We start from the raw sequence: 26,848 nt of genomic DNA on the forward strand, positions 1-26,848 counted from the left end.
GAATAACAGACTGGAAGCTTCAAAAGGAGGGTGGTGCTTGGAATCATTGTTCTTCCTCTGTCAAACATGGTTACCTGCAACGAAACACGTGCCGTCATAATTGCTTTGCACAAAAAGGGCTTCACAGGCAAGGATATTGCTGCCATTAAGATTGCACCTAAATCAACCATTTATCAGATCATCAAGAACTTCCAGGAGAGCGGTTGCCAACACATCCTCCGAGAGCAACTTCTCCCAACCATCCAGGAACAGTTTGGTGATGAACAATGCCTTTTCCAGCATGATGGAGCACCTTGCCATAAGGCAAAAGTGATAACTAAGTGGCTCGGGGAACAAAACATCGATATTTTGGGTCCTTGGCCAGGAAACTCCCCAGACCTTAATCCCATTGAGAACTTGTGGTCAATCCTCTAGAGGCGGCTGGACAAACAAAAACCCACAAATTCTGACAAACTCCAAGCATCGCGTCAGGATGTGGCCCAGAAGTTAATTGACAGCATGCCAGGGTGGATTGCAGAGGTCTTGAAAAAGAAGGGTCAACACTGCAAATATTGACTCTTTGCATCAACTTCATGTAATTGTCAATAAAAGCCTTTGACACTTATGAAATGCTTGTAATTATACTTCAGTATTCCATAGTAACATCTGACAAAAATATCTAAAGACACTGAAGCAGCAAACTTTGTGGAAATTAATATTTATGTCATTCTCAAAACTTTTGGCCACGACTGTAGTTCATTTAGTGTAGCTGGAGAATCCAGTGGGTTCTGGTAGTCTTTTTTTTTTTTTAGTAACAGTATTTTTATTGGAATTTCACAATTTTCACCCATATTAAGAAATACAACAGAGACAAAGCACACAGAACAAAAACAAGAGAAACAGCACCCACTTACACATATCTACGTGCATTTATATACACATACATACATACACATACATACACACACATACATATACCCATGCATATACACACACATACGTATACATACACGCACGCACACACACACATATACACACCCATACATCCGTACACCATTTTCCTCTTCCCGCTCTGTGCTTCTCTCACCCCATCACCATCATTGCGTCTCTCAATACATACATTTTAAACAAACTTACAAACAGAAATTAAACAAAAAAGCTCAGTTTAAACCAAGAGGTTAGGTTCCACACATGGAACGTACAGTGTAGTTCTGAAATACATAGATCCCCGCCATTCTAAGAGAATCCTTGCAGCATAATAGCTGATACCTCAGGTTCTAGGTAATTTAGATAAGGTTCCCATACTTTGTTGAACTGGTCTGTTTTAGAATGCAATGTACATGTCAGATATTCCAGAGGCACCCATTCAAATAGTATCTTATGCCAATCTTTAATAGAAGGAACCTTATCACTAATCCACTGTAAAAGGATGTTTTTCCTCGCTGCGAAGGTAAGGATGTTGTAAAGCCTCCTTTTACCGACAGAAGTAACATGCCTACTAGGGAGACCTAACAGTAAAGAAACTGGGTCCAATTCTAGATCAACCCCTAGGATCTTTTCAATTTCTTGCAGAACACCAGACCAGTATCTTTGTATTTTGGTACATGACCATAAACAATGTGTTAGGGTGCCTGTATCAGTTTTGCATTTAAGACACTGAGGGGAAGAGGAAGTGGGGCTAAAAGCATGTCTGCGATTTGGGGATATATGCAATCTGTGTATTATTCTTAATTGGATTGCTCTAGTACGGTTACATATAGATATTGTTTTTGCATATCTCCAAATGTCCTCCCACACCTCTTCGTCAATAGTAACAGACAATTCTTTCTCCCACACTTGTTTCACCCTCTGTGTGTTGACAGCAGAAAAGGACCTTAAAGTATCATAAAACAGACTTACAGACATTTTCCTTTGTGGGAAAAAAAGCATTCTTTCAATGACAGACACATCAGGGTTACCAATTAAGGTGGTGCTCTTCAGAATATAATGTCTTACTTGTAGGAAGCGGAAAAAGTCCTGCTTTGGGAGTCGATATTTCTCGACCATCTGCTCAAATGACAACAAAATCTTATCAGCAAATAAGTCATTTAGCCTGCGTATGCCCTTATTAAGCCATAAGTTAAAGCCAGAATCCAGCAATCCTGGACTGAAATCTGGGTTGTTAAGAATTGGGGTAAGAGCAGAGGTTAGTTTGGACCTTCCCAGGAAGCGTTGAACTGACCTCCATACTTTGAGTGTGTTAAGTGTAATGGGATTATTGCAGTGATCTTCTACAGACTTGAAACTTCTGAAAAATAAAAGATCCTGTAAGGGGTATTTTGAAAGAGAAGTCTCAATGTCTAACCAAATAGAGGAGTCATCATTTGTGATCCAGTCAGAAATATAACAAAGGTGGGCACACCATTGATAGAACCTGATATTGGGCAGGTCCAAGCCGCCCATAGAACTTGGCAGCTGCAATATTGCCATCTTAAGTCTTGGCTTGCGTTTACTCCATATAAAGGAACTTAGCCATCCATTTACATCCTTTATTACCTTATTGGAGAGTAATACTGGGATCATTTGGATTGGGTAAAGTAGTCTAGGTAAAATGTTCATTTTCAAGAGGGATATTCTACCCAACCAAGAAATCGGGAGAGAGTTCCAGCGATCCAGATCCTGTCTTATTGTATCAAACAAGGGAACAAAATTGGCTTTGTACATTAGCTGGAATTTAGGAGTTACAAATATACCCAGATACATGAAACCTGAGGGAGACCATTTAAAAGGGAAGGGGGGAGAAGTATTAGGTACAGAGTGTAGGCTACCAAGTGGCATAGCCTCTGACTTAGTAAGGTTAATCTTGTAGCCTGAGAATTCGCTGAATAATTCAATAATATTAATAAGAGATGTAATTGAAGTCTCGGGACTAGAGATGAATATCAGGACATCATCATCATACAAGCTTATTTTATGGTGAACATCACCAATGAGCAGCCCCTGTATAGCAGGCGTTACCCTGATGGCCTCGGCTAGTGGTTCCATAACGAGTGCAAAGAGGAGGGAGGATAAAGGACAGCCCTGTCTGGTACCTCTGTGTATAGAGAAGCTATTTGACCGTAGCCCATTAGTAAGGACAGCAGCCTGAGGATCATCATATAAAACTTTCACCCATTTTATAAAGTTGTCCCCCAGACCAAATTTATTTAGAGCAAATAATAGGTAAGACCACTCCACACGATCAAATGCTTTCTCAGCATCTAGGGAGAGCACAAGACCATCCACAGCACTTTGTTGGTAGGCTTGAATTACATTAAGAAGCCGCCTGACGTTGTTGCATGACTTACGGCCCCTAATGAAGCCAGTTTGGTCTCCTTTCACAATTAGTGGCAGTGAGTCCTCTAATCTTGTGGCTAGAATTTTAGAAAGCAATTTTCTATCCACATTCAGAAGGGAAATTGGCCTGTATGAGGAACAAGACTCTGGACATTTTCCCTTTTTGAGAATAAGTGAAATGTTGGCTTCTCTCAGCGTTTGAGGGAGTTGGTCATTTGAAAATGAGTGGTTAAACATATCACGCAATGGCTCAAGGATCAGGCCATGGAACTCTTTATAGAACTCACTACAAAACCCGTCTGGTCCTGGGGCCTTACCATTTTGCAGATTCTTAATTGCGAACATTATCTCTTCCTTGGTAATAGGGGCATTAAGGAGGGACCTCTGCTCTTCGGAGATAGTAGGGAGCTCAATCTTACAAAAGAAGTTCTCCATTAATTTGGGTGCATCCTTTGGCAGTTCTGAGGCATAAAGGTTTGTATAAAATTTCTTAAATGAGTCACTTATCAATTTATTTTCATATAAATGATTACCATCAGAATCAGTAATAGTAGCAATTGACTGAGAGTCAGCCCTCTTTTTAGATAGGTATGCCAAGTACTTTCCTGGCTTATCGCCATGTTCATATAGCTTTTGCCTGACAAATCTCATTTTCTTTTCAGCGTCCTGTGTTAGGAGAGAGTCTAACGTTGATCTAATGACTGATATTTCCTTTAATAGGGCAGGAGTGGGCGTTTTAATGTAGTCCTTCTCTTTAGTTCCTAATTCACCCTCTAACATGTTTTGCTTTTCCCGCTTTTTCTGTCTCTTAGTAGCTGTGTATGACATAATCAGACCCCTGGCATACGCTTTACAGGTCTCCCAAAGGAGCGAGGGGTTATCTGTTGATTGAGAGTTAATAGAGAAAAATGCTTTAAACTCTGTTATAAAATATGATGTGAATGTATGGTCTTTAAGAATGGTTGTGTTCAACCTCCAATGTCTTGACCGATTGAATGCCCCGTTGAGTTTTATGTCCAGGATCACCTCAGCATGATCAGATATGACTATGCTTCCTATCCTAGCGGATAAAACAGACTGCAAAGACGTCTTGGGCATAAAAAAATAATCTATTCTAGTCTGACATCCATGAGGTGCAGAGAAAAAGTGAACTCTCTGTTGGAGGGATGAAAAGCTCTCCAGACATCCGCATACCCCAGATCATCACAAATAACTTTAAGTGACTTAGCTTGAGGAGAGAGTGAAGCTATACCACTGGGAAACCTATCAATAAGGGGGTTCAACAAGCAGTTAAAATCTCCTCCAACCACTGCAGTGTCTGAGTTTAATTCTGAAAAGTCTAGAAATGCCTTAGTGAGGAAATCAGGGGGGTGAGCAGGGGGGAAGTAAATATTCATTATGGAAATGTTCTGCCCTTGTAAAGTACCATTAATTATAACAAAGCGACCAAATTTATCTTTCACACAATTCAAGACCTTAAGTGGTAAGTTCTTTTTCACCAGAATTGCTACACATCTACTTCTGGATGTAAATAATGAGAAAAACACTTGACCAAACCCTCCTTGTTGTAATTTCAGGTGCTCCTTATCATCCAAATGAGTTTCTTGCAACAGGGCAATATCAATATTTTCTTTTTTCAAAAAAGACAGTACTTTCTTCCTTTTAATGGGGTTATGGCTCCCTCTAATGTTCCACGTACATACACGCAGTCTGTTATCTGCCATTGTATCTTGACCATTCAATATCCAGAATGGATCCTACTGTAAAAGTGGGGTGGTACCTTTTTCCATGTGTTGAACTCTCCTCTATCTCACTGAGCATAAACAAAAAATATGAACCCTGAACTCGAACTATACTAAACCCAAAAATTAAACATGTAAAGATCCAAAAGGGGGTTTTCCCACTAGCTAACATGCAGGGGATTTCAACTCTCCAATGTAGACTCTTAAGTCCGCATTGCCGCTCAATAGCCTCATCCTTTATATATATGGAAAAGAAAATCAATAGAAGAAGATTGAGGCTCTTCCACCTAAAACCAAGCCTGGGCACCAATATGGATTCACACATATCTCAGCCTGAGCTATAGCGGCTATTACTTTAGCAAGAAAAATAATAAAGATACGAATATTACTGAGCCGGAGTACGTGAGGACTCACACCACTGTTTCATGATCAGATTCAACCAAAAATAAACAAAGTTATTCAATGCTGTGGAGGTGCAGCTTAAAGTTATTTACCCGAGAGAGTCAATAAACGCAGCAGCCTCTTCAGGTGTGTAGAGCTTTTTAGGTGATCCGTTGACCATAATCTTCAATGTGGCCGGGTACAACAGTGCGTAGTCCATCTTCATTCTCCTGAGTCGAGCCTTCGCCTCATCAAACGCTTTGCGTCTTCGTACAACCGCTGTGGAATAATCATTGAAGAATGAGACCTTTGGACCTTTATGTTGACTACCATCAGAGCCGATGTTTCTAGCCGCATCCATGACGCGCTGCTTGTCGGTGAAGTTGTGGAACTTTATAACCACCGGCCGTGGGCGCTGATTGGGACCGGGTATCGGTGCTTGAGAGCGATGGGCTCTGTCCAGCTTCACACGACCAGCCTTAGTGTCCATTTGTAGGTAGCCAGGGATCCATTCCTCAAAGAATTTTACTGAACGTGTCCCTTCAGAATTTTCCGGGAGTCCCACAACACGAATATTGCATCTGCGTCCTCGATTATCCAAGTCGTCAATGTGCTCCGCCATTTCGCGCACCTGTTTCTCAAGTGCTTTTATCTTAGCGTCCATAGATGTAGTTGAAGTTTCCACTGCAGCAATTCTCCCTTCCGCCTCAACAACACGTTTCACAACGCTCTGTATTTCAGCTGAATGGCCTGCTATTGCTTCCAAGACCGTTCTTATCTTAGCATCGATCACTTTAGTAATGTTATCAGTCATCTTTTGAATCATCAGGTCCATTGTGCCTGGATCCGCAATGGTGTTAGCTTCGCTAACGTTAGCTAGCTCCTCATGCACATCCACAGGGGTGGTGGTTTTGGTCGACTTCTTAGTAGTTCTATTGGGCATGTTGTCGGAGATTTTTGCGAAATAGTCGTCAAGACTCATTATATGGTAACTTATTTAGCCAATTCTACCACTTTTTCAAGCTAGGAGATTAATGTAAGAATATAAATTTACGAATGCCACGAGAGCTCGCTGAAACACCGTGTTCTCTCTACGGCGCCATTTTGTCCCCCTGGTAGTCTTTAATAGTTGATTCTAAGATTTGTATTTGATCATGTATATGTTGTTGCTGTTTGTTCTTTTATTCTTTTGTTATAGAGAAGTGGTCTATCCATACATCTCCGTTTTGGATAGATAACTGTTTGTGTTGTTGTTCGTTTTTCAATTTTGTTTTCCAATTTCCCCGAAGTGGTTAGATTTTTTTTTGTGTGTTTTTTTTGGATAAAGTAGTCTACAGTACTACTGCCAAGAAATGAGCTATAGGTGTGCCTACCATAGGAGTCCCCTCAAAGCCTACCATTGACTATGTTGCAGGAGTTGTGACGTGTTTTTGTTGGTTATGTTTGTTGGTTATGTTATCGTAGTTGTGTCTAGGGAGGCAAATGGGGGGAGAGAATGCTGTCACCTTCAGGTAGGTGTTTGTCCCCCTGTGTGCTGAGTGTGTCAGGTTCTTGTCCAGTTCTGGCATTTAGGTCGCCACAGACTAGCACATGTCCCTGGGCCTGGAAATGATTGATTTCCCCCTCCAGGATGGAGAAGCTGTCTTCATTAAAATATGGGGATTCTAGTGGGGGGATATAGGTAGCACACAGGAGGACATTCATCTCTGTTGAGATCATTTCCTTATTAATTTCTAGCCAAATGTAAAATGCTCCTGTTTTGATTAATTTAATAGAGTGGGTTAGGTCTGCTCTATACCAAATTAGTATACCCCCTGAGTCACTTCCCTGTTTCACACCTGGTAGTTTGGTGGATGGGACTACCAGTTCTCTGTATCCTAGAGGGCAGCTAGTGGGTCTGTCTGTCTCCTTCATACCATGTTTCTTGTAGGCTGACATTGTCTGTATTTCCAATTTATTTGATGAAATCTGGGTTCCTGCTCTTTAGGCCAAAGGCAGATGACCTCAGACCTTGTATGTTCCAGATTGAGATAGTAATAACTTTGTGTTCCATAGTGTCTAGTGTTGGTTTTGTATGGTTTAGGCCCAGACCATCACAGTAGGTGTGAGCAGAGCATGTTGAGCATCTGATACATACCTCTTAGGTCACCGGATGGGGCTTGGGCGGGTGTAATAGTCGGGGTTGGGCCTGTTGCTCTGCTCTGCCAGGTCTTGGGGGTCTCTCTGGTCTGGGAGGGTGACTCTCTTGTCTGGGAGGGTGTCTCTCTGGTCTGGAAGGGTGTCTCTCTGGTCTGGGAGGGTGTCTCTCTGGTCTGGGATGGTGTCTCTCTGGTCTGGGATGGTGTCTCTCTGGTCTGGGATGGTGTCTCTCTGGTCTGGGATGGTGCCTCTGGTCTGGGATGGGTGTCTGGGATGGTGTCTCTGGTCTGGGATGGTGTCTCTCTGGTCTGGGATGGTGCCTCTCTGGTCTGGGATGGTCTGGGATGGTGCCTCTGGGATCTGGTCTGGGATGGGTGTCTGGGATGGTGCTCTGGTCTGGGAGGTCTGGTGTCTCTGGTCTGGGAGGGTGTGTCTCTGGTCTGGGAGGGTGTGTCTCTGGTCTGGGAGGGTGTGTCTCTGGTCTGGGAGGGTGTGTCTCTGGTCTGGGAGGGTCTCTCTGGTCTGGGAGGGTGTCTCTCTGGTCTGGGATGGTGTCTCTGGTCTGGGATGGTGTCTCTGGTCTGGAAGGGTGCCTCTGGTCTGGGAGGGTGTCTCTGGTCTGGGAGGGTGTCTCTCTGGTCTGGGAGGGTGTCTCTCTGGTCTGGGAGGGTGTCTCTCTGGTCTGGGAGGGTGTCTCTCTGGTCTGGGAGGGTGTCTCTCTGGTCTGGGAGGGTGTCTCTCTGGTCTGGGAGGGTGTCTCTCTGGTCTGGGAGGGTGTCTCTCTTGTCTGGGCCGGGTGTCCGTTGCTCTGTTGCTCCTGTGTGAGGTGCTGCGGCTACGTTTCAGGGTGACGTCCTTTAGGCTCCTGGCAAAAGTGGGGATTGCTGCCTTGTAGAGGTGGACCTGGTCGTAAAAGGCTGTTCAAGTCCAGGGTGGAGTGGTGGGTCAGGTAGACATTAGGTTTTGGGGCACAGTCTTGCAAAATGCTTGCATTCACCCACTGTATGGTGGCAGAGTGAAAGTATGTTTGTGGTAGCAGGGTGGAGATAACCACTTGTGCATTGGGGAAAGTGGAAGAAGCATTTTCAATCACTCCCTTGAGTGCTGTGACCACCCTTACCTGCTGGGCCCTTGTGCTGGTCTGTTTTGTGGGTTTGTTCTGTCTGGATTGTGTGGACTAGCTCTCTGAGCTCCACCATGTTTCCCCTCAGCACTGTGAATGTATCCCTCTCAATGATGAAGGAGCAGTGCAGTTTGTGGGACATGGGTGTCTTCAGTGCTGTGGGGGGTGACTGTCCTCGTCTGCAGGGCAGTTTGAAGAGGTGTGATCAGACTCACTCAGGATGCGGGAGTCGTCACAGAGAGAGAGAGAGTTTTTCCTGCAGGAACTGTACGAGGAGGCCCTGCACCATTACTGTCCCAGACTTGTACGTGTCGACAGAGGTTTTTTCAATTTCCTCAATGTCTAGTTTCCACCCTGGGCCAATACCCTCTCTCTTGACAGTAGTGTGCTCACATAGCACTGTGCCATGCCAGGGGATGGTCTGGTTAATATAGCTCCATGCCAGGCGATGGTCTGGTTAATATAGCTCCATGCCAGGGGATGGTCTAGTTAATATAGCTCCATGCCAGGGGATGGTCTGGTTAATATAGCTCCATGCCAGGGGATGGTCTGGTGGTCTGGTTAATAGAGCTCCATGCCAGGGGATGGTCTGGTTAATAGAGCTCCATGCCAGGGGATGGTCTGGTTAATAGAGCTCCATGCCAGGGTCTGATGGTCTGGTTAATAGAGCTCCATGCCAGGGGATGGTCTGGTTAAATAGAGCTCCATGCCAGGGTCTGATGGTCTGGTTAATATAGCTCCATGCCAGGCTCCATGCCAGGATGGTCTGGTTAATCTGAGCTCCATGCCAGGGGATGGTCTGGTTAATAGAGCTCCATGCCAGGGGATGGTCTGGTTAATAGAGCTCCATGCCAGGGGATGGTCTGGTTAATAGAGCTCCATGCCAGGGGATGGTCTGGTTAATATGAGCTCCATGCCAGGGGATGGTCTGGTTAATAGAGCTCCATGCCAGGGGATGGTCTGGTTAATAGAGCTCCATGCCAGGGGATGGTCTGGTTAATAGAGCTCCATGCCAGGGGATGGTCTGGTTAAAAGAGCTCCATGCCAGGGGATGGTCTGGTTAATAGTGTCTCTGGATTGTCCAGGAGTTTTTTTTTTTGTACTTATTCCGTTCAGTGTTGTTTTTAATATCCAAAAGGGGTAATGTATTGTAATGACCATGAGGCCATGAGGGCTTCAAAGGTCTCTGGCATTTGGGGGGGGGGAAACTCTACTGCCATTGTTAGGCCCAATAATTTTCACACCTCTCACGTCACACAAGTTAAAGCCAGGTCAATTCTGTCCTAGCAGCTTGGTAAGCTTAGTAGCCTTATTTATTAAGCTTTATATAATAAAATTATCTAGAGATTGTCTTTTACTTTTTGGCTTCAGAAGTAGGTTCAGACTGAACTGGTTTTGATGTAGAAGTCCTTGCGAAAAAAAATTACGTTTATCTACATTTATCCAACTGAAATTATATATTTTTGCAGAAGAACTCTGAGCTCACTACCCCTCTCTCTCTCTGTGTATCTTTTCGCTCTCTCTCTCTCTCTCTCCTTTGTATTTCTTTGCTGTAAAATGACTTCCAGACGCCTTATAAAAACACACAAGCACGCATGAACACACACAGTTTTTTTCAGTGGTCCCTGGTTATGTTATTCTGTTCAGAGTCATTACCATATGAAAAAGTATGGGCCAGGGTTCAAATGGCCCCCCTCCCCCTCCACACACACACAAACCCTCCATATCCCCAATGTGGGTCTCATTTCTAAATCCCAGATGTCAAAGATACAATACAGGGCCTTGTCATTTTCCCAAAATAGACAACAGAGATGATCTACAACAGAGACTGTATCTACAACAGAGACTGTATCTACAACAGGGACTATATCTACAAGAGACTATATCTACAACAGAGACTGTATCTACAACAGAGACTAGATCTACAACATAGACTGTATCTACAACATAGACTGTTTCTACAACATAGACTATATCTACAACATAGACTATATCTACAACATAGATTGTATCACAACATAGACTGTTTCTACAGCAGGAACTGTATCTACAACAGAGACTAAATCTACAACAGAGACTGTATCTACAACAGAGACTGTATCTACAACAGAGACTAAATCTACAACAGAGACTATACCTACAACAAGGGTACTGTGATTGTTGTTTTGACCAAGGTTGACCAGGGTTAAAGCACAATGTCCTAGAACCTCAGCTAATATAAACACATCACCGAACACTAACCACATTTGGGTACGTTGTAAAAACCCAAGATGCTTAGAGGTTAAAGCCCATTTTAAGAGCAAATCTCTGCTATTTTAACTCTCTCTCTCTATTATCTCTCTATTATCTCTCTATTATCTCTCTACTATCTCTCTCCATTCTTTCTTGGCTGCAGTGCAAGTCTTTACTCTGTTGTTTTCAGTGGTTGAAGCCATTTACTCTTGACAGTTAGTTCAAATTCGGACAGTTATGTCGGTTTGAATGTAGTGGACCTGTTCCAGGGCCCCCCTCACTAAAGATTGAATGTACTGTATTGGGTCGGTTCCAGGGCCCCCCTCACTAAAGTTTGAATGTACTGTATTGGGTCGGTTCCAGGGCCCCCTCACTAAAGATTGAATGTATGTATTGGGTCGGTTCCAGGGCCCCTCTCACTAAAGTTTGAATGTACTGTATTGGGTCGGTTCCAGGGCCCCCTCACTAAAGTTTGAATGTATTGGTTCGGTTCCAGGGCCCCCTCACTAAAGATTGAATGTATTGGTTCGGTTCCAGGGCCCCCTCACTAAAGATTGAATGTATTGGTTCGGTTCCAGGGCCCCCTCACTAAAGATTGAATGTATTGGTTCGGTTCCAGGGCCCCCTCACTAAAGATTGAATGTATTGGGTCGGTTCCAGGGCCCTCTCACTAAAGATTGAATGTATTGGTTCGGTTCCAGGGCCCCCCTCACCAAAGTTTGAATATAGTGGGTTGGTTACAGGGCCCCCCTCACTAAAGTTTGAATATAGTGGGTTGGTTCCAGGGCCCCCCTCACCAAAGTTTGAATGTATTGGCTTGGGGGTGTACCCTAGTTTAAGAGCATTGGGCCAGTAACCGAAAGGTCACTGGTTTGAATCACTGAGCTAACTAGGTAAAAAAATATATATATATGTTGATGTACCCTTGAGCAAGGCACTTACCCTAATTGCCCCTGTAAGTCGCTCTGGATAAGAGTGTCTGCTAAATGGCATAAATGTGTTCAAGTATCTACCATGGTTTAAGGTTGTGGGTTGGTTGCGTCACATTAACATGTACTCTGTGTCTGTTCTAACTGTGGGTTGGTTACGTCACATTAACATGTACTCTGTGTCTGTTCTAACTGTGGGTTGGTTACGTCACATTAACATGTACTCTGTGTCTGTTCTAACTGTGGGTTGGTTACGTTACATTAACATGTACTCTGTGTCTGTTCTAACTGTGGGTTGGTTGCGGTACATTAACATGTACTCTGTGTCTGTTCTAACTGTGGGTTGGTTACGTCACATTAACATGTACTCTGTGTCTGTTCTAACTGTGGGTTGGTTACGTCACATTAACTTGTACTCTGTGTCTGTTCTAACTGTGGGTTGGGAGGTTTTTTATTTTTATGTCGTCTGTTTTTTTTGTATGTTGTAGGTTGTTTGTTTGAATGTTATTGTATGGTTGTTAAAATGTTGTCTGTATCTTGTGTGTGTGTTGTCTGTGTGTGTGTGTGTGTGTGTGTGTGTGTGTGTGTGTGTGTGTGTGTGTGTGTGTGTGTGTGTGTGTGTGTGTGTGCAGCGCGTGAGCAGCTGAGGAAAGCGAGACACAGCAGAACTTTCCTGGTGGAGAGAGGGACTGGAGAACTCTGGTCAGAGATGCAGACTGGTTAGTCACACACATACTAGCGTGCACACAGTCAGATAGACAGAACACAGACGGATATAAGGGGGTAGACAGTGAGAAAGGCTTTGAGGTCCAGGGTCAAAATAATCAACTCTTCAACTCCCCAATGCGGCCAAAAAAAATCCCAAAACCGGTCCCTCACCCCATCTCTCTTCTCACTGAGCCATGACAGGGGTCTGGAGAGCCACGCGCCCTCTCTGACCCCTACTACCCTCCCTCCCTTCCTGACACACACACGCCTGCAAGCACAGGCACACACCATGGCCAGGAAGGGTTTGGCCCCTGAGACTCTCCTCTATAACTCTACTGTAAATAAACTCTCTCTCTCTCTCTCTCTCTCACCCCTCTTCCTTTCTCTCCTCTCCTCCCAATTCCTACTGAATTACTCACCCTTTTCACCAAATCTTCTCTTTCTTCCCTCTTTTCCTCCTCTCTTTCCTCCCTCTCTTTCTTCCCTCTTTTCCTCCTCTCTTTCCTCCTCTCTTTTCTCCCTATTTCCTCCTCCCTTTCTGTCCCTCCTCTCTTTCCTCCCTTTCTCCCTCACTCTATAGCAATAAACACAGAGGTCCAGCCTTATCTCTATAGCTATCACAAACATAAACAAACATACACACGCAATCTCAGCTATTGTAATACCTGGGAGCTGTTTATGCTTGGGAGATCGACTCATAACAAACTCTCATGGTATACTCAGAGCTCCATCAGAGAGAAAACACACACTGTCAAATACACACACACACATACTGATAGACTGACAGATTAAACCACTGCATCGTAAGAAAAGGAGCTCTATTAAAAAATATATACTTTCTTAAACTCCAGGAGACACAAAAAAAAGAATTCAAGATTGAGTGGTGAATGATTGAAATTTACACTCAAAAGACACTGATCTTTCATGGTGTGTGTGTGCGTGTGCGTGTGTGTGTGTGTGTGTGTGTTATCTCACCAGGTGACCGGTACATAGTGGCAGACTGTGGAGGAGGAACAGTAGACCTGACAGTTCACCAGATAGAGCAGCCACAGGGGACACTTAAGGAACTCTACAAGGTCTCAGGTAACAACCTTAGATACCTCACCTCAGATACCTCACCTCCTTAGATACCTCACCTCAGATACCTCACCTCAGATACCTCACAACCTTAGATACCTCACAACCTTAGATACCTCACCAGCTCAGATACCTCACCACCTTAGATACCTCACCACCTTAGATACCTCACCACCTTAGATACCTCACCTTAGATACCTCACCAGCTCAGATACCTCACCACCTTAGATACCTCACACCCTTAGATACCTCACACCCTTAGATACCTCACACCCTTAGATACCTCACCACCTTAGATACCTCACCACCTTAGATACCTCACCACCTTAGACACCTCACCACCTTAGACACCTCACCACCTTAGATACCTCACCACCTTAGATACCTCACCACCTTAGATACCTCACCACCTTAGATACCTCACCACCTTAGACACCTCACCACCTTAGACACCTCACCACCTTAGACACCTCAGATACCTCACCACCTTAGACACCTCAACTTAGATACCTCACCTTAGATACCTCAGATACCTCACCACCTTAGATACCTCACCACCTTAGATACCTCACCAGACTTGATACCTCACCAGACTAGATACCTCACCACCTTAGACACCTCACCACCTTAGACACTTCACCACCTTAGACACCTCACCTTAGATATCTCACCTTAGATACCTCACCACCTTAGACGCCTCACCTTAGATATCTCACCAGATAGATACCACACCACATTTGTTACATCACCTTAGATACCTCACCACCTTAGACACCTCACCACCTCAGATACCTCAAAGTAGATACCTCACATCCTTAGATACCTCACCTTGACAACTCACCAGCTTAGATACCTCACCATTGACACCTCACCACCTTAGATACCTCACCTCAGAAACCTCACCACCTCAGAAACCTCACCACCTCAGAAACCTCACCACCTCAGAAACCTCACCAAATCAGAAACCTCACCACCTCAGAAACCTCACCACCTCAGAAACCTCACCACCTCAGAAACCTCACCACCTCAGAAACCTCACCTCAGATAACTCAACACCTTAGATACCTCACCACCTTAGATACCTCACAACCTTAGATACCTCACAACCGTAGATACCTCACCTTAGATACCTCACCACCTTAGATACCTCACCAGCTCAGATACCTCACCACCTTAGATACCTCACCACCTTAGATACCTCACACCCTTAGATACCTCACACCCTTAGATACCTCACCACCTTAGATACCTCACCACCTAAGATACCTCACCACATTAGACACCTCACCTTAGATACCTCACCTTAGATACCTCGGCACCTCAGATACCTCACCACCTTAGATACCTCACCACATTAGACACCTCACCTTAGATACCTCACCTTAGATACCTCGGCACCTCAGATACCTCACCACCTTAGATACCTCACCACCTTAGATACCTCACCACCTTAGATACCTCACCACCTTAGATACCTCACCAGACTTGATACCTCACCAGACTAGATACCTCACCACCTTAGACACCTCACCAACTTAGACACCTCACCACCTTAGACACCTCACCACCTTAGACACCTCACCTTAGATACCTCAGATACCTCACCACCTTAGTCACCTACCACTTTAGATACCTCACCACCTTGGACACCTCACCTTAGATTACTCACCTTAGATACCTCAGATACCTCACCACCTTAGAAACCTCACCACCTTAGTTACCTCACAACCTTAGATACCTCACCGCCTTAGATGCCTCATCTCAGATACCTCACCTTAGATACCTCACCACCTTAGATACCACACCACATTTGTTACATCACCTTAGATACCTCGCCACCTTAGATACCTCACCACCTTAGATACCTCACCACCTTAGATACCTCACCACCTTAGATACCTCACCACCTCAGAAACCTCAGAAACCTCACCACCTCAGAAACCTCACCACCTCAGAAACCTCACCACCTCAGAAACCTCACCACCTCAGAAACCTCACCTCAGAAACCTCACCTCAGAAATCTCACCACCTCAGAAACCTCACCCCAGAAACCTCACCTCAGATAACTCAACACCTTAGATACCTCACCACCTTAGATACCTCACAACCTTAGATACCTCACCACCTTAGATACCTCACCAGCTCAGATACCTCACCACCTTAGCTACCTCACCACCTTAGATACCTCACCACCTTAGATACCTCACACCCTTAGATACCTCACCACCTTAGATACCTCACCACATTAGACACCTCACCTTAGATACCTCACCTTAGATACCTCACCTTAGATAGCTCACCTTAGATACCTCACCTTAGATACCTCGGCACCTCAGATACCTCACCACCTTAGATACATCACCAGACTTGATACCTCACCAGACTAGATACCTCACCACCTTAGATACCTCACCACCTTAGACACCTCACCACCTTAGACACCTCACCAACTTAGACACCTCACCACCTTAGATACCTCACCACCTTAGACACCTCACCTTAGATACCTCAGATACCTCACCACCTTAGTCACCTACCACTTTAGATACCTCACCACCTTGGACACCTCACCTTAGATATCTCACCTTAGATACCTCAGATACCTCACCACCTTAGAAACCTCACCACCTTAGTTACCTCACAACCTTAGATACCTCACCGCCTTAGATGCCTCATCTCAGATACCTCACCTTAGATACCTCACCACCTTAGATACCACACCACATTTGTTACATCACCTTAGATACCTCACCACCTTAGATACCTCACCACCTTAGATACCTCACCACCTTAGATACCTCACCATTGACACCTCACCACCTTAGATACCTCACCACCTCAGAAACCTCACCACCTCAGAAACCTCACCACCTCAGAAACCTCACCACCTCAGAAACCTCACCACCTCAGAAACCTCACCACCTCAGATACCTCAACACCTTAGATCCTCACATTATATACCTCAGCACCTTAGATACCTCAGCACCTTAGATACCTCAGCACCTTAGATACCTCAGCACCTTAGATACCTCAGCACCTCAGATACCTCACCACCTTAGATACCTCACCACCTTAGATACCTCACCACCTTAGAAACCTCACCACCTTAGACACCTCACCTTAGATACCTCAGATACCTCACCACCTTAGTCACCTACCACTTTAGACACCTCACCACCTTGGACATCTCACCTTAGATATCTCACCTTAGATACCTCAGATACCTCACCACCTTAGTTACCTCACAACCTTAGATACCTCACCGCCTTAGATGCCTCATCTCAGATGCCTCACCTTCGATACCCCACCACCTTAGATACCTCACCACCTTAGATACCTCACCACCTTAGATACCTCAAAGTAGATACCTCACATCCTTAGATACCTCACCACCATAGATACCTCACCACCATAGATTCCTCACCACCATAGATTCCTCACCACCATAGATTCCTCACCACCATAGATACCTCACCACCATAGATACCTCACCACCATAGATACCTCACCACCATAGATACCTCACCACCATAGATACCTCACCACCATAGATACCTCACCACCTTAGATACCACACCACATTTGTTACATCACCTTAGATACCTCACCACCTTAGATACCTCACCACCTTAGATACCTCACCACCTTAGATACCTCACCACCTTAGACACCTCACCACCTCAGATACCTCAAAGTAGATACCTCACATCCTTAGATACCTCACCTTAGACAACTCACCACCTTAGATACCTCACCACCTTAGACACCTCACCATTGACACCTCACCACCTTAGATACCTCACCACCATAGATACCTCACCACCATAGATACCTCACCACCATAGATACCTCACCACCATAGATACCTCACCACCATAGATACCTCACCACCATAGATACCTCACCACCATAGATACCTCACCACCATAGATACCTCACCACCATAGATACCTCACCACCTTAGATACCTCACCACCTTAGATACCTCACCACCTTAGATACCTCACCACCTTAGATACCTCACCACCTTAGACACCTCACCACCTCAGATACCTCAAAGTAGATACCTCACATCCTTAGATACCTCACCTTAGACAACTCACCACCTTAGATACCTCACCTTAGATACCTCACCACCTTAGATACCTCACCACCATAGATACCTCACCACCATAGATACCTCACCACCATAGATACCTCACCACCATAGATACCTCACCACCATAGATACCTCACCACCTTAGATACCACACCACATTTGTTACATCACCTTAGATACCTCACCACCTTAGATACCTCACCACCTTAGACACCTCACCACCTTAGATACCTCACCACCTTAGACACCTCACCACCTTAGACACCTCACCACCTTAGACACCTCACCACCTTAGACACCTCACCATACTCAGATACCTCAAAGTAGATACCTCACATCCTTAGATACCTCACCTTAGATACCTCACCACCTTAGATACCTCAGCACCTTAGATACCTCAGCACCTTAGATACCTCACCACAGAAACCTCACCTCAGAAACCTCACCTCAGAAACCTCACCTCAGAAACCTCACCTCAGAAACCTCACCTCAGAAACCTCACCTCAGAAACCTCACCCCAGAAACCTCACCTCAGATAACTCACCTCAGATAACTCAACACCTTAGATACCTCAAAGTAGATACCTCACATCCTTAGATACCTCACCATAGATACCTCACCACCATAGATACCTCACCACCATAGAAACCTCACCACCATAGAAACCTCACCACCTCAGAAACCTCACCACCTCAGAAACCTCACCACCTCAGAAACCTCACCACCTCAGAAACCTCACCACCTCAGAAACCTCACCACCTCAGATACCTCACATCCTTAGATACCTCACCTTAGATACCTCACCACCTTAGATACCTCAGCACCTTAGATACCTCAGCACCTTAGATACCTCAGCACCTTAGATACCTCAGCACCTCAGATACCTCACCTTAGATACCTCACCACCTTAGATACCACACCACATTTGTTACATCACCTTAGATACCTCACCACCTTAGATACCTCACCACCTTAGATACCTCACCACCTTAGATACCTTACCTTAGATACCTCACCACCTTAGATACCTCACCACCTTAGATACCTCACCACCTTAGATACCTCACTACCTTAGATACCTCAGCACCTCAGATACCTCACCTTAGACAACTCACCACCTTAGATACCTCACCTCAGAAACCTCACCTCAGAAACCTCACCTCAGAAACCTCACCTCAGAAACCTCACCTCAGAAACCTCACCTCAGAAACCTCACCTCAGAAACCTCACCTCAGAAACCTCACCTCAGAAACCTCACCTCAGAAACCTCACCTCAGAAACCTCACCTCAGATAACTCACCTCAGATAACTCACCTCAGATACCTCAACACCTTAGATACCTCACCACCTTAGATACCTCAGCACCTTAGATACCTCAGCACCTCAGATACCTCACCACCTTAGATACCTCACCATTGACACCTCACCACCTTAGATACCTCACCTCAGAAACCTCACCACCTCAGAAACCTCACCACCTCAGAAACCTCACCACCTCAGAAACCTCACCAAATCAGAAACCTCACCACCTCAGAAACCTCACCACCTCAGAAACCTCACCACCTCAGAAACCTCACCTCAGATAACTCAACACCTTAGATACCTCACCACCTTAGATACCTCACCACCTTAGATACCTCACAACCTTAGATACCTCACAACCTTAGATACCTCACCACCTTAGATACCTCACCAGCTCAGATACCTCACCACCTTAGATACCTCACACCCTTAGATACCTCACACCCTTAGATACCTCACACCCTTAGATACCTCACACCCTTAGATACCTCACACCCTTAGATACCTCACCACATTAGACACCTCACCTTAGATACCTCACCTTAGATACCTCACCTTAGATACCTCGGCACCTCAGATACCTCACCACCTTAGATACCTCACCACATTAGACACCTCACCTTAGATACCTCAGATACCTCACCACCTTAGTCACCTACCACTTTAGATACCTCACCACCTTGGACACCTCACCTTAGATTACTCACCTTAGATACCTCAGATACCTCACCACCTTAGAAACCTCACCACCTTAGTTACCTCACAACCTTAGATACCTCACAACCTTAGATACCTCACCGCCTTAGATGCCTCATCTCAGATACCTCACCTTAGATACCTCACCACCTTAGATACCACACCAAATTTGTTACATCACCTTAGATACCTCACCACCTTAGATATCTCACCACCTTAGATACCTCACCACCTCAGAAACCTCACCACCTCAGAAACCTCACCACCTCAGAAAGCTCACCACCTCAGAAACCTCACCACCTCAGAAAGCTCACGTCAGAAACCTCACCTCAGAAACCTCACCTCAGAAATCTCACCACCTCAGAAACCTCACCTCAGAAACCTCACTTCAGATAACTCAACACCTTAGATACCTCACCACCTTAGATACCTCACAACCTTAGATACCTCACAACCTTAGATACCTCACCACCTTAGATACCTCACCAGCTCAGATACCTCACCACCTTAGATACCTCACACCCTTAGATACCTCACACCCTTAGATACCTCACACCCTTAGATACCTCACCACCTTAGATACCTCACCACATTAGACACCTCACCTTAGATACCTCACCTTAGATACCTCACCTTAGATACCTCACCTTAGATACCTCACCTTAGATACCTCACCTTAGATACCTCGGCACCTCAGATACCTCACCACCTTAGATACATCACCAGACTTGATACCTCACCAGACTAGATACCTCACCACCTTAGATACCTCACCACCTTAGACACCTCACCACCTTAGACACCTCACCACCTTAGACACCTCACCACCTTAGACACCTCACCAACTTAGACACCTCACCACCTTAGATACCTCACCACCTTAGACACCTCACCTTAGATACCTCAGATACCTCACCACCTTAGTCACCTACCACTTTAGATACCTCACCACCTTGGACACCTCACCTTGGATTACTCACCTTAGATACCTCAGATACCTCACCACCTTAGAAACCTCACCACCTTAGTTACCTCACAACCTTAGATGCCTCATCTCAGATACCTCACCTTAGATACCTCACCACCTTAGATACCACACCAAGTTTGTTACATCACCTTAGATACCTCACCACCTTAGATACCTCACCACCTTAGATACCTCACCACCTTAGATACCTCACCACCTTAGATACCTCACCACCTCAGAAACCTCACCACCTCAGAAACCTCACCACCTCAGAAACCTCACCACCTCAAACCTCACCACCTCAGAAACCTCACCACCTCAGAAACCTCACCACCTCAGAAACCTCACCACCTCAGATACCTCAACACCTTAGATCCTCACATTAGATACCTCACCACCTTAGATACCTCAGCACCTTAGATACCTCAGCACCTTAGATACCTCAGCACCTTAGATACCTCAGCACCTTAGATACCTCAGCACCTTAGATACCTCAGCACCTCAGATACCTCACCACCTTAGATACCTCACCACCTTAGATACCTCACCACCTTAGATACCTCACCACCTTAGACACCTCACCTCAGATACCTCAAAGTAGATACCTCACATCCTTAGATACCTCACCTTAGACAACTCACCACCTTAGATACCTCACCACCTTAGACACCTCACCATTGACACCTCACCACCTTAGATACCTCACCACCATAGATACCTCACCACCATAGATACCTCACCACCATAGATACCTCACCACCATAGATACCTCACCACCATAGATACCTCACCACCATAGATACCTCACCACCATAGATACCTCACCACCATAGATACCTCACCACCTTAGATACCACACCACATTTGTTACATCACCTTAGATACCTCACCACCTTAGATACCTCACCACCTTAGATACCTCACCACCTTAGATACCTCACCACCTTAGATACCTCACCACCTTAGATACCTCACCACCTTAGATACCTCACCACCTTAGATACCTCAGCACCTCAGATACCTCACCTTAGACAACTCACCACCTTAGATACCTCACCATTGACATCTCACCACCATAGATACCTCACCTCAGAAACCTCACCTCAGAAACCTCACCTCAGAAACCTCACCTCAGAAACCTCACCTCAGATAACTCACCTCAGATAACTCACCTCAGATAACTCAACACCTTAGATACCTCAAAGTAGATACCTCACATCCTTAGATACCTCACCTTAGACAACTCACCATCTTAGATACCTCACCATAGATACCTCACCACCATAGATACCTCACCACCATAGAAACCTCACCACCATAGAAACCTCACCACCTCAGAAACCTCACCACCTCAGAAACCTCACCACCTCAGAAACCTCACCACCTCAGAAACCTCACCACCTCAGAAACCTCACCACCTCAGAAACCTCACCACCTCAGAAACCTCACCACCTCAGATAACTCAACACCTTAGATACCTCACCACCTTAGATACCTCAGCACCTTAGATACCTAACCACCTTAGACACCTCACCATTGACACCTCACCACCTTAGATACCTCACCACCATAGATACCTCACACCCTTAGATACCTCACCACCTTAGATACCTCACCACATTAGACACCTCACCTTAGATACCTCACCTTAGATACCTCACCTTAGATACCTCACCTTAGATACCTCCCTTAGATACCTCACCTTAGATACCTCGGCACCTCAGATACCTCACCACCTTAGATACATCACCAGACTTGATACCTCACCAGACTAGATACCTCACCACCTTAGATACCTCACCACCTTAGATACCTCACCACCTTAGACACCTCACCACCTTAGACACCTCACCACCTTAGACACCTCACCACCTTAGATACCTCATCACCTTAGATACCTCACCACCTTAGACACCTCACCTTAGATACCTCAGATACCTCACCACCTTAGTCACCTACCACTTTAGATACCTCACCACCTTGGACACCTCACCTTGGATTACTCACCTTAGATACCTCAGATACCTCACCACCTTAGATACCTCACCGCCTTAGATGCCTCATCTCAGATACCTCACCTTAGATACCTCACCACCTTAGATACCACACCACATTTGTTACATCACCTTAGATACCTCACCACCTTAGATACCTCACCACCTTAGATACCTCACCACCTTAGATACCTCACCACCTTAGATACCTCACCACCTCAGAAACCTCACCACCTCAGAAACCTCACCACCTCAGAAACCTCACCACCTCAGAAACCTCACCACCTCAGAAACCTCATCACCTCAGAAACCTCACCACCTCAGAAACCTCACCTCAGATACCTCAACACCTTAGATCCCTCACATTAGATACCTCACCACCTTAGATACCTCACCACCTTAGATACCTCAGCACCTTAGATACCTCAGCACCTTAGATACCTCAGCACCTTAGATACCTCAGCACCTTAGATACCTCAGCACCTTAGATACCTCACCACCTTAGATACCTCACCACCTTAGACACCTCACCACCTCAGATACCTCAAAGTAGATACCTCACATCCTTAGATACCTCACCTTAGACAACTCACCACCTTAGATACCTCACCACCTTAGACACCTCACCATTGACACCTCACCACCTTAGATACCTCACCACCATAGATACCTCACCACCATAGATACCTCACCACCATAGATACCTCACCACCATAGATACCTCACCACCATAGATACCCTCACCACCATAGATACCTCACCACCATAGATACCTCACCACCATAGATACCTCACCACCTTAGATACCACACCACATTTGTTACATCACCTTAGATACCTCACCACCTTAGATACCTCACCACCTTAGATACCTCACCACCTTAGATACCTCACCACCTTAGACACCTCACCACCTTAGACACCTCACCACCTTAGACACCTCACCACCTCAGATACCTCAAAGTAGATACCTCACATCCTTAGATACCTCACCTTAGACAACTCACCACCTTAGATACCTCACCATTGACACCTCACCACCTTAGATACCTCACCACAGAAACCTCACCTCAGAAACCTCACCTCCAGAAACCTCACCTCAGAAACCTCACCTCAGAAACCTCACCTCAGATAACTCACCTCAGATAACTCACCTCAGATAACTCAACACCTTAGATACCTCAAAGTAGATACCTCACATCCTTAGATACCTCACCTTAGACAACTCACCATCTTAGATACCTCACCATAGATACCTCACCACCATAGATACCTCACCACCATAGAAACCTCACCACCATAGAAACCTCACCACCTCAGAAACCTCACCACCTCAGAAACCTCACCACCTCAGAAACCTCACCACCTCAGAAACCTCACCACCTCAGAAACCTCACCACCTCAGAAACCTCACCACCTCAGAAACCTCACCACCTCAGATAACTCAACACCTTAGATACCTCACCACCTTAGATACCTCAGCACCTTAGATACCTAACCACCTTAGACACCTCACCATTGACACCTCACCACCTTAGATACCTCACCACCATAGATACCTCACCACCATAGATACCTCACCACCATAGATACCTCACCACCATAGATACCTCACCACCATAGATATCTCACCACCATAGATACCTCACCACCATAGATACCTCACCACCTTAGATACCACACCACATTTGTTACATCACCTTAGATACCTCACCACCTTAGATACCTCAGCACCTTAGATACCTCAGCACCTTAGATACCTCAGCACCTCAGATACCTCACCTTAGATACCTCACCACCTTAGATACCACACCACATTTGTTACATCACCTTAGATACCTCACCACCTTAGATACCTCACCACCTTAGGTACCTCACCACCTTAGATACCTCACCACCTTAGATACCTTACCTTAGATACCTCACCACCTTAGATACCTCACCACCTTAGATACCTCACCACCTTAGATACCTCACCACCTTAGATACCTTACCTTAGATACCTCACCACCTTAGATACCTCACCACCTTAGATACCTCACCACCTTAGATACCTCACCACCTTAGATACCTCAGCACCTCAGATACCTCACCTTAGACAACTCACCACCTTAGATACCTCACCTCAGAAACCTCACCTCAGCACCTTAGAAACCTCACCTCAGAAACCTCACCTCAGATAACTCACCTCAGATAACTCACCTCAGATAACTCACCTCAGATAACTCACCTCAGATACCTCAACACCTTAGATACCTCACCACCTTAGATACCTCAGCACCTTAGATACCTCAGCACCTCAGATACCTCACCACCTTAGATACCTCACCATTGACACCTCACCACCTTAGATACCTCACCACCTTGGACACCTCACCTTAGATACCTCACCACCTTAGTTACCTCACAACCTTAGATACCTCACCTTAGATACCTCACCACCTTAGTTACCTCACAACTCTAGATACCTCACCGCCTTAGATGCCTCATCTCAGATGCCTCACCTTAGATACCCCACCACCTTAGATGCCTCACCACCTTAGATGCCTCACCACCTTAGATGCCTCACCACCTTAGATGCCTCACCACCTTAGATGCCTCACCACCTTAGATACCTCACCACCTTAGATACCTCACCACCTTAGATACCTCACCACCTTAGATACCTCACCTTAGATACCTCATCACCATAGATACCTCACCACCTTAGATACCTCACCACCTTAGATACCTCACCACCTTACATGGAACCCAATCCGACTGCACACATGCGCCATTGTGCATAAATGTATTTTGCCCCCCACACCAAATGCAATCACGACACGCAGGTTAAAATATCAAAACAAACTCTGAACTAATTATATTCATTTGGGGACAGGTCGAGACGCATTAAACATTTTGGCAATTTAGCTAGCTAGTTTGCACTTGCTAGCTAATTTGTCCTATTTAGCTAGCTTGCTGTTGCTAGCTAATTTGTCCTGGGATATAAACATTGAGTTGTTATTTTACCTGAAATGCACAAGGTCCTCTATTCCACGAATTAATCCACACATAAAACGGTCAACCGAATCGTTTCTAGTCATCTCTCCTCCTTCCAGGCTTTTTCTTCTGACTTTATATTGCGATTGGCAACTTTCATAAATTAAGTGCATTACCGCCACCGACCTATTTAGTCTTTCAGTTACCCACGTGGGTATAACCAATGAGGAGATGGCACGTGGGTACCTGCTTCTATAAACCAATGAGGAGATGGGAGAGGCAGGACTTGCAGCGCAATCTGCGTCAGAAATAGAACTGACTTCTATTTTAGACCTTGGCAACGCAGACTCGCATTGGCACACGTGAGCAGTGTGGGTGCAATAATTGAATAATATAGATTTCTAAATTTAGATACCTTACCACCTTAGATACCTCACCTTAGATACCTTACCTTATACAGTACCTAACTGATCAGAGAGCAGCCGCAGGGGACACTGAAGGAACTCTACAAGGCCTCAGGTAACAGATGAATTGTAGCTTAGACACCACCTCTTCACCTACCTACACACACCTCTTCACCTACCTACGCCAACATGGCAGCGGTCAGGGGTGTATAGTCAGGGGTGTATAGTCAGGGGTGTATACTCAGGGGTGAATAGTCAGGGGTGTATAGTGTATAGTCAGGGGTGTATAGTCAGGGGTGAATAGTCAGGGGTGAATAGTCAGGGGTGTATAGTCAGGGGTGTATAGTCAGGGGTGAATAGTCAGGGGTGTATATTCAGGGGTGTATATTCAGGGGTGTATATTCAGGGGTGAATAGTCAGGGGTGAATAGTCAGGGGTGAATAGTCAGGGGTGAATAGTCAGGGGTGTATAGTCAGGGTGTATATTCAGGGGTGTATATTCAGGGGTGTATATTCAGGGTGTATATTCAGGGGTGTATATTCCTTAGATGAATAGTCAGGGGTGTATAGTCAGGGGTGTATATTCAGGGGTGTATATTCAGGGGTGTATGGAATAGTCAGGGGTGTATATTCAGGGTATATTCAGTGTATATTCAGGGGGGGTGTATATTCAGGGGTGTATAGTCAGGGGTGTATAGTCAGGGGTGTATAGTCAGGGTGAGTAGTCAGGGGTGTATAGTCAGGGGTGTATATTCCTTAGTTGAATAGTCAGGGGTGTATAGT

General features: G+C 45.4%; 1 protein-coding gene across 2 annotated transcripts in view; it reads left to right on the forward strand.

Moving 5' to 3' along the window:
- hspa12b (heat shock protein 12B) overlaps window positions 1-26,848 on the forward strand; it is a 52,921-nt gene that overhangs the window by 20,782 nt on the left and 5,291 nt on the right. For both annotated transcript variants that reach the window (XM_042329398.1, XM_042329397.1), the window contains 2 exons: window positions 12,473-12,559; window positions 13,527-13,631. In XM_042329398.1, the coding sequence (XP_042185332.1) occupies window positions 12,473-12,559; window positions 13,527-13,631 (192 nt within the window). The remainder of the gene's footprint in view (window positions 1-12,472; window positions 12,560-13,526; window positions 13,632-26,848) is intronic.

Source organism: Oncorhynchus tshawytscha, linkage group LG10 (genome assembly GCF_018296145.1).
Source record: "Oncorhynchus tshawytscha isolate Ot180627B linkage group LG10, Otsh_v2.0, whole genome shotgun sequence".
Classification (NCBI taxonomy): Eukaryota; Metazoa; Chordata; class Actinopteri; order Salmoniformes; family Salmonidae; genus Oncorhynchus; species Oncorhynchus tshawytscha.